Genomic DNA, 9,232 nt, shown 5'->3' with positions numbered 1-9,232 from the left:
CGAACCAAAACAGGTAATTACACTGTAGCTGTAAAAAGCTGTTTGTCTACAAGCTTTCAATTAAAGAGGCGATAATCACTGTTATATGTTCAAGTGCATAGTATGGAGGATGTCATAAGGTCTTGAGGCAATGGCATGCAAAACACAATATTTATGAGTGTTTTAAGTTGTAAATCGAAACATGTAAACCGAACATGACAGGAAGGTTAAACGCATATTCACCACTGCATTCATTGTTAAAATCATTTTGTAATGTAGGATCAGCTAAGAACGTAATAATGAATGAATGTAATAACTGAGGGGAGTCCTCCTCTCTCTGTGGAGCGTTTAAAGGTCAGGCTGAACTGTCTGCTTTTCAGACGCTCGTCTTTCATCTTCACTCGGTCTCTATAATCCCGCTCCTGTTTGTCAGGCTTCTCAGGACGGTGCCACCACTCTACTAGAGTGTCTTCAGGCAGCTGAGCTGTGGTTTTAAAGGGCAACCAGACAGACTCCTCCACCTCCACCCGACACTCTGAGAGAACAGCAAACACAATGAGAAGAGAGTGAAATACAAAGATTTGACTGGTCAAAAACACCCACAAGGACTACAGCAGGTTCTACAGCTGCATTGTAGAGAGAACACTGACCAGCTGCATGGTACGGCAGTACTACTGCTATGGACCGCAAATGCCTGCAGAGAGTGATAACAACTGTGGAGAAGATCATCAGGACTCAGCTGCCCTCTCTGCAGAACATCTACCATCGCAGAGTCCAGAGGAGAGCTGCCTCCATCCTCAAAGACCCCACACACCCCCAACACAGACTGTTCACACTTCTGCCCTCGAGACAAAGGTTTAGAAGTGTGAAATTTGGAGTTTGGATTCGGGAGACAGACACTATCTCTGCTTTCAAGATTAGGCTTAAAACTTTCCTTTTTGCTAAAGCATATAGTTAGGGCTGGACCAGGTGACCCTGAATCCTCCCTTAGTTATGCTGCAATAGACGTAGGCTGCCGGGGATTCCCATGATGCATTGAGTTTTTCCTTTCCAGTCACCTTTCTCACTCACTATGTGTTAATAGACCTCTCTGCTGAATCATATCTGTTATTAACCTCTGTCTCTCTTCCACAGCATGTCTTTATCCTGTCTTCCTTCTCTCACCCCAACCGGTCGCAGCAGATGGCCGCCCCTCCCTGAGCCTGGTTCTGCCGGAGGTTTCTTCCTGTTAAAAGGGAGTTTTTCCTTCCCACTGTCGCCAAAGTGCTTGCTCATAGGGGGTCATATGATTGTTGGGTTTTTCTCTGTATCTATGAAGCACCTTGAGGCAACTTTTGTTGTGATTTGGCGCTGTATAAATAAAATTGAATTGAATTGAATTGAAATCCAGACTCAACAACTCCTTCTTCCCCACTGCCATCACTCTTGAACAGCCGACCCACTTTGAATAGTAATAATGATTTTTTGCACATCAGGTCATCCTGCATATTAAGCTATAGCTCTTTTTCACGCATCTCTGTTTCAAATCTCCATATTTTGTCTGTTTTCTGTCTTCATTTATTTATTTGTACTATTTGTATTATATGTTCTATTTCTATTGTATATGTTAATCGGCATCTGTGGGTGGACAGCAAAGAAAGAATTGCTCAGAGAAATGCCTTTTCTCTTGTAAAACACATGACAATAACCTGGGAAGTATCATTATAATAGTAATATTACTCTTGATAAAAAGTATTAATGACTTTCTCTAAAAGCAACATGAGGATCATGGCTCAGACGTTGTTTTGTCATTATTAGATAAAAAGGCCATAAACGTTCTGTGTGAGGGTTCAGTGTTAGCATGTTTCAGACAGCTGTCTGTAGTAGGAGACACTCACCTGACATGAAATACTGCCAGAAATAGAATAAAAGACCTCCAGAAACAACAAGAAAAGCCAGGAGAGCTGTGGTCCAGGATGGAAATGGTTCTGTGGAGAAAGACAAAGAAGCATTTGACCTTTGACCTTTGACTAAATGTAATTCATGAAGGAATTTGTTAGATTTAAGATGGTAAAGTATTCAAATTCAAATTTTATTTGTCACATACACAGTCATACACAGTACGATATGCAGTGAAATGCTTAGACAACTGCTCGTGACCTAAAGAAAAAAAAAAAGACTGAATAGGATAGGAAATAAATATGAAAATTAAAATGAAGGGTAAATTTAGCTAGGAAGGAATAAAATAAAATATATTAAAGTTAAAAATAAAATAACTGTACAACAAAATGCACAATACACAAATACACAATATACAAATATATAAGAAAAATATATAAATATATATTTCCTAATCTCCTTCAGGTAGGCCGTCTTGTTGTTATCAGAGATCAGGCCCACCACGACGGTGTCGTCAGCAAACTTAATGATGGTGGTGGAGCTGGTAGTGGCCACACAGCCATATGTGTACAACGAGTACAGCAGGCTCAGAACACACCCCTGGGGGGCTCCAGTGCTGAGAGTGATGGAGGCATGTCCTCGGTTGGAGGCAGCTGCTGCGGGCTCACCCTGAGACACACAAAGCTCCACCTTCAGTCCTGACACTGAAACATCCACTGTAGCTACAATGATGCAGATGTGACCCTCAGCAGGTGGATTTCCTCTCCATAGATGTGTTTCCATGTAGATCATTAGTTACAGCAGTTTTAACTGTAAGAATGTAATTGTAGGGTCTTTACAATATAAAGTGCATGAACTGTTGATTTGATTTGATGCTATGTGAATAAAACTGAACGAATAAGTGCTGATGTTTATTCAGACTGTCTCTCTGATCGATCTCCTTGACCCAACCTCAGTAATTACTTCCAGCCAGCAGCCCCATCCCTGCAGGAGTGCTCACACACAGCTCCCCATCCATCAGTCCTCCAGCTTTAATCATGAGTTTAAACTTTCTCTATTAACTCGCTTTCATGGTGCCTCAGACTTAAAGCCTTTATTTCACCCCGCTCTCTTAGCTGTTTAACTGATTCATAACTGTACTTTTATTTAAAATATTCAATCATTTAAAATAATTACTAATATATGTATTATATGGGGGGCGATCGTGGCTCAAGAGTTGGGAGTTCGCCTTGTAATCGGAAGGTTGCCGGCTCTGCCAGTCTCGGTCGTTGTGTCCTTGGGAAAGACACTTCACCCGTTGCCTACTGGTGGTGGTCAGAGGGCCCGGTGGCGCCAGTGTCCGGCAGCCTCACCTCTGTCAGTGCACCCCAGGGTGGCTGTGGCTACAATGCAGCTTGCCATCGCCAGTGTGTGAATGGGTGGATGACTAGTCATCAGTGGACAGAGTACATCAACATTCATGGCTCTGAATACACAAACGTGCGCTTAAATGAGCTCACATTATTCATCTGGACTGATGGATCACCTTTGTTTTTATAAGTCAGCATTACCATGGGAATTACAGTAAAGCACTATGTAAACAGAAAGTGGATTTATTTGTCTTCAGTCTTGATTCTGCATGGAAACAATAACCTGACATCTTTGGCTGGAATCATCAGTTTCAGAGCGTCGCCTGAAACCATGGTTACTGACCTGCAGCCTGACGTCACTCTCAGCAGCTGCATGTATGAGTGTAGACACGTGTGTGCAGCTGCTCAGCCGGGTGGATGTGTTAGTGGAAACAGTGAGTGTGACAGTGAGGGCCAGACGCAACATGAGCACATGACTGCTGTCAGCACACTCAAGTGTATAAAGGTCTGTACCCTTGCAGTCCTCTTGCTATGAGCGCTCATATCCCCCAAACCCAAGAGGACTAAGGAGCTCTGAGCATTGCACCTCCACTGCTGAGAATACAACCATGTTCAGCAAAGCTGTGTTGGCTTTGATTCTTCTCTGCCGGTTTACAAGATCTGTAGGTGAGTTTTTGCATGAGAAAGATGGAAATCGTGTGTTTTGTCTGCACAGCAGTGTTCATGCACAGGTATATGTGTCTGTTTCTACACGTGTGCATCATGTTAGACTCTTCTAATGTTGGGAAGAAAATGAAAACAGCATTTTCTTCACTTCTCTAACTAAAAATCTGCTGTTTTGTTTTCTGTTTATTTTTGCATCTGTCAAGATTCAGACACGGGCCCTGATTATCCTCAAGTGTTTTTATTACCGTGCGCTCAAATATGAGATTTGGAAGGACCGCTTGATTGTTTTTGTACTAGTGTTTGAAGTTTCTTTGCTAAATGACAGACCCTGATTCATGCACATGAAGGCTGTTGTGTTTATAGGTGTTGACAGACTCATGTTTAAGCATTGCCTCAGGTTTCATTGTGCAGGAAATGGACATGAAAATGAGTGGAAGGGGACTTTTTAAGTACAGAATTTGATACATGAAGATGAAGCTTCACAGCAGTGGCAGTTCCACACCAGATTTAGCAGGTTGGGCTCAGGGTGTTTTTTCATGGGGGCATTGAACCAAACCAAGAGGACAAAATTGAACTGCTTCATCTATGAAGGGAATTTATTTGGAGCACAAACAAAGTGAATGAACATTTAACAATGAAACAGAAGATTTCACATCCCGCACATGTGCACAGTTAATGTTTAAAAAGCACTGGCTGAAATGTCTATGGACTGAAACGTCTGCACGCATGACAACAGGCAGAGTCCATAGTTACAGAGAAGTCCACCCAAGGAGGACTTTCCTACCAGCTGGGCTGGAAGCTGTGCCTCCCGTCCCCCATTCATGTGGTGGGGAACGTCCTCAGACTGGGGTGGGGGGGTCATCCTTGATCCTGCTGATGTCTGAAAAGAGATGAATATGGAGTAAACATGAGGCTGTAACTGAGAACTATAGTAACTCATTACTTTATCTTTTCATTATTATTCATTAGTGTTAATGAAACTGCGTGTATGGAGTGTCATCACAGGGCAGTGTGAGACACACAGGTCTAAGGACTGGTCCACTGTGTGTCCCTCACAGCCCGTATCCTCCTCCTCTCTGTGGCTCCCTCTCATTTCGGGGCTTTTCTGGTCAGATTCAACATGCTTGATCAAAGAAATTATTTTGGTCTTTCCTAGTAACCCAAGTTTACATGTCACATGGTTTACTTTTCACTCATATTATACAATATATACACTACAGTTTAATATTCATGATGATGTGCAATGTTCCCTCTAATTTTTCATGTGTCTGATTTTTCAACTCCCTGAGCGATCCCTTGGACCACTGTGAGCAACAGCAGACGTGTGCACTGTGGTCACGCCAGCATCAAATCCATCCAAGTTACTTGGTTTATTAAAATAATCAAATTACAGCATTTAGATTTATGTTAGACTACTTTTAATTAAGTGCTTTAGCCCACTTACAATGAAAATTTAAAAGTAAATCTTGTTCATGACCTGTGTAGTATGTTAACACTACTGGAAGTAAAAATAACTGGAACTCCAATTTTGAAAGCACAACTTTTTTTTTTTTTTTTTTTTATAAAGCTCTGACTTTATGAGTATGAGTCTGTGGTCTGGGAGAGAGTCCTGTAACGCTGTCTGCAAAATACAGCATATAATGACCAATGTTGGGAAATTACTTATATAGTTACTTCTTCAAAAAAGTGACTGAGTTTTGCAAACAACAAAGTTTTTTGCATCTGTTTATCTAAAGATGCAGCCAAGGTGTTTTTTTAAATAAACATTTCAAACTATTTACAGAACAATCAGCTGTTCTGCATCAAATTTGATGCCACACAAATTATTTGTGCCACTCCAAAAAATAATTTCTGTCCACTATGAGATAAAGGAGAACAACAGCCTGATACCTGCAGGCCTGACAGCAGGAGATGTATCACTCCTGTAACACCTGTAACGTTCAGCAGTCGACTCATGTTCTGACACACACAACAAAACAATTGACTACACTACACACTAACTACACAAGACAACACACTGACTTTAGACTCCAAACACGCTGAACATTGCAAACGCCGTCACTCCTAAACTTGTGTTGAAAAGCCTCGAGTACTGTACCCTTTTTCAATACGAGCTTCGGAAAGTTTCATTTGGCCCTCTCTATCACTGTGTGTGTTGTAACAGGAACAGGAAATGATACTCTACCACAAAGAGAACAAAAAACAAGTGACAGCACCACCAAAAACTTGACTGACTTTACTCCTACACAGCACCCATGCTATCTTGCATAGATGGAGCGCTTTAGGTTGAAGTTGTAAAATGTTGCTTTTTTTGTTTCTTTCTTTGTTTTTTGTTTTTGTCACAATCAAGTTGTTGATATTTAATTATCTGATGTCCAACCACACCTTATCGCTCTCACTCAGACTTACATGATTTAAACTTTAAAGTTACTTCATTAATTCCACCATCAGGCTGGGGTCTTTCTGTGCTTGTCTCCCCATGTTTGTTTTCAACACAGTCAGATTAACTGGTAACAAAAACTGCCCATAGGTGCGAATGTGAGTTTGAATGCCTGACCCTAACTTATCTGTAACTCTGACACTAACACCACATTTTGAGTCTCAACAAATGTCTTCAAAATCATGGTGCCAAGAATTTGTCCCCATAAGGTCTGTTGGTCCCCACAAGTATATTAATTGTCCAATTTTTGGTCCCCACAAACACGTGTCAGGGTGAACACTCTCTCTCCCTCTCTCTCTCTCTCTCTCTCTCACACACACACACACAGCTCTCAGTAAGGCCTGTTTTTAGAATCACAGTAATTCTATTTTCAGATTCAGGATCATGCAAGTGATGAGTTGGTGACACAATTCTTATCTTCCTGGGTTTGTTACAGGAAGTGTGTGTGTGTGTGTGCATGCATGGGTTTGTGTGTGTGTGTGTGTGTGTGTGTGTGTGTGTGTGTGTGAGAGAGAGAGAGAGTTAGCGTTTGCCTTGAAATGTACTTAGAAAAGATTGATTCTGTCCTGTGTTGTCTCTTCTCTCCTACAGCCCTGACAATTATCAGAGCTGAGTGTGGACAGGATGTCATTCTGCCGTGTCAGGTCCATAAAGATTATCCCACTGCGGCTGTAGTGTGGAGGAGAACTGACCTAAAGCGAGAAAAAGTACTTTTGTACCAGAGCAAGATGTCTCATCGAGCCAACAAGTATCCATCTTCAACTAGCCGCTTGCATCTGATGGATGGATGGATGGACAGTGGGAATTTGTCCTTGGCTCTGCAGGATGTGACGCAGGCTGAGAATGGAACATATGAGTGTCTGGCCGTCGACAAAGAAAGATACCAATGGAAGACTCACATTGAGAATACTGATACCATCAACACCATCCAGCTGATGATTGCTCCAGTGGGTAAGTTTGTAGAGTCGTCAACAATCTGTTCTCTGTGTGCCTCAAATCACAACTACAGTTGCCTTGGTTACGCTGCAGTCTAGGCTGCTGGGGGATTCCCATGAGTGTTTCTTCTTACCTCACTATGTGTTTAGACACCTCTCTACACTGAATCATTAGTAATTATTAATCTCTGGCTCTCTTCCACACTCTCAGAAATAGGGGTACCAAAGTGTACCAAAAAGGGTACAAATGCTTGTCGCTGGGGGTGTTCCTTTTTGAAGGACATTTCTGTACCCTTTAGGCTTGGTACATTTTTGTACCTTATGAAATTGTACCATCTGAAGTACAATCATGTACTTTCCTAAGACATAAATGTACCTTGAAACTATAGTACAGAAATGTTCCCTTGAAAAGGGTACAATAGGGTACCTATGAGGGTACCCCCCCAGCGACAACCTATTTCGTACCTAAAGAGACAAAAATGTACCCCCAATAGTCCAAAATATTTGGTTATTTAACCATTTATTTTCGATAATACAATCACATCAAAGCATTTAAACAACCACAGAAATACATCCTTGATTACATTCGTATATTGCCATAGGACATGTCAAGAAAAATACATTCATTTAAAAAAAAAAAAAAAAGAAAAAGTAAACAATCACATAAAGACATTAAACACCTGAACACAATGGAAAATGTTCTTGCAATCACGTCACACAGAATACCTCAAGGACACAAACAGCCTATCATCAACTAAATACGTGTCTAGAGCTTGAAAGTCTAATTCATTTCCTGGATTGAACAGGATCCAGTCATTGTCAACTGCCACTTGGTAAGCATGGAAATGACATTCATAAGTGCGAGGAAGTAACAGTTTCCCACACAATACCCAACAAGTATCAACATTCAAAATATACCTGATTTTAAGGAATATAGGTATGGCTTCAGTGTGTACATGGCCAACTACAAAAACATCCTCAAGTTCATATTTGACACTGCTGACAGATATAGCAGACACACACTGAAGCACTTTATCCTGAAAATGCACATCTGTAAAACTTTTGTTCATTTCCAGAGCATTCTGTAAGTCACCTGGCAGAGATGAAAATGGCACACTGACACTTGTGCTGAGTGAATGTTCAAAGTCAACAAGCAACTTATCTGAAGAAAACTCCCAGCACTGTTTCATTTGATGACGATTGTTAAGAGTTGCAGTGATGTTTACAAAGTTTTTGCATTTACTCGCTAGATTTTTGAAATATTGATGCTTGCTTTCATATCCCATACACCACAAAGGGCGAAGAGGACCATGCATCAAAATCAGCCTTGGGTAGTGAATAAGGTAGTGACACTTGGGTGGGGGCATATTTAATAGAGTTGGTTAAGTACCCTGGTGACACTTACTGGCAGGGGTTTGTCTCCCTGGTCTCCTATGTTGACAATGCAGTTCTGAAGAAAGACAAGTGTTTTCTTGAAGTATGCAGGGTAGGTCATGTTGAACACGAAGAAGGTGGAGAATGCTGAGATGTAGGCCTCATCCAGCGAGCGGCACGAGCAAACATCCACTCCTTCAACTGTTACAACACAGCGACACTGTCTTAAGAGGGCAGTTGTCCAACTCTTATCCTTCATTCGAATGGTTGGGTATGGACTCGTGGGAGTATTCTGCAGAAGAGGAAGAAAAACATTAGTATACAGTATGTTTAAGCTATATGTGCCAAGTGGATTTTCAACAGATTCCTCAAATTACCTTCTTTATTTGCTGCAAAACAAAACTGTCTATTCTGATAACCTGTAAACATGGCCCCTACTCCAAACAAAAAGCTTCTTGACCAATGACTGTTGTGGTAGTGTTTGATAAGCTGCTAAAGTTTGACATAATATTCAAGGGCAAAAGCAATCACCCCTGACAGTGACAGTACCTGTGAAGAAGAATTTCCCTAAGGGGACAATAAAGGTCTATCTATCTATATAAACACCAGAC

The 9,232-nt window shown here is 41.3% G+C and overlaps 1 protein-coding gene and 1 long non-coding RNA gene across 4 annotated transcripts in view; both read right to left on the bottom strand.

Annotated features, from left to right (window-relative positions):
- Window positions 1-271: 271 nt before the first annotated feature.
- On the bottom strand, window positions 272-7,150 carry LOC143415669 (uncharacterized). Of its 2 annotated transcripts, none has more exons than XR_013096103.1 (4): window positions 7,032-7,150; window positions 4,657-4,752; window positions 1,857-1,946; window positions 272-514 (listed from the first exon to the last, which is right to left on the bottom strand). It is a non-coding gene; the product is annotated as an uncharacterized LOC143415669 (long non-coding RNA). The 2 variants fall into 2 exon arrangements; XR_013096102.1 differs by having other exon boundaries at window positions 7,005-7,109.
- Window positions 7,151-7,694: 544 nt separating this feature from the next.
- Window positions 7,695-9,232, bottom strand: part of LOC101481336 (uncharacterized) — a 39,498-nt gene continuing 37,960 nt past the window's right edge. For both annotated transcript variants that reach the window (XM_014410530.2, XM_076881019.1), the window contains one exon: window positions 7,695-8,913. In XM_014410530.2, coding sequence (XP_014266016.2) covers window positions 8,617-8,913 — 297 coding nt within the window. In that variant the 3' untranslated portion in view covers window positions 7,695-8,616. The remainder of the gene's footprint in view (window positions 8,914-9,232) is intronic.

This window comes from Maylandia zebra, unplaced genomic scaffold, assembly GCF_041146795.1.
Source record: "Maylandia zebra isolate NMK-2024a unplaced genomic scaffold, Mzebra_GT3a scaffold02, whole genome shotgun sequence".
Taxonomy (NCBI): domain Eukaryota; kingdom Metazoa; phylum Chordata; class Actinopteri; order Cichliformes; family Cichlidae; genus Maylandia; species Maylandia zebra.
The sequence above is the reverse complement of the archived record's forward strand: the minus strand, read 5'-3'. Positions and strand labels throughout refer to the sequence as shown.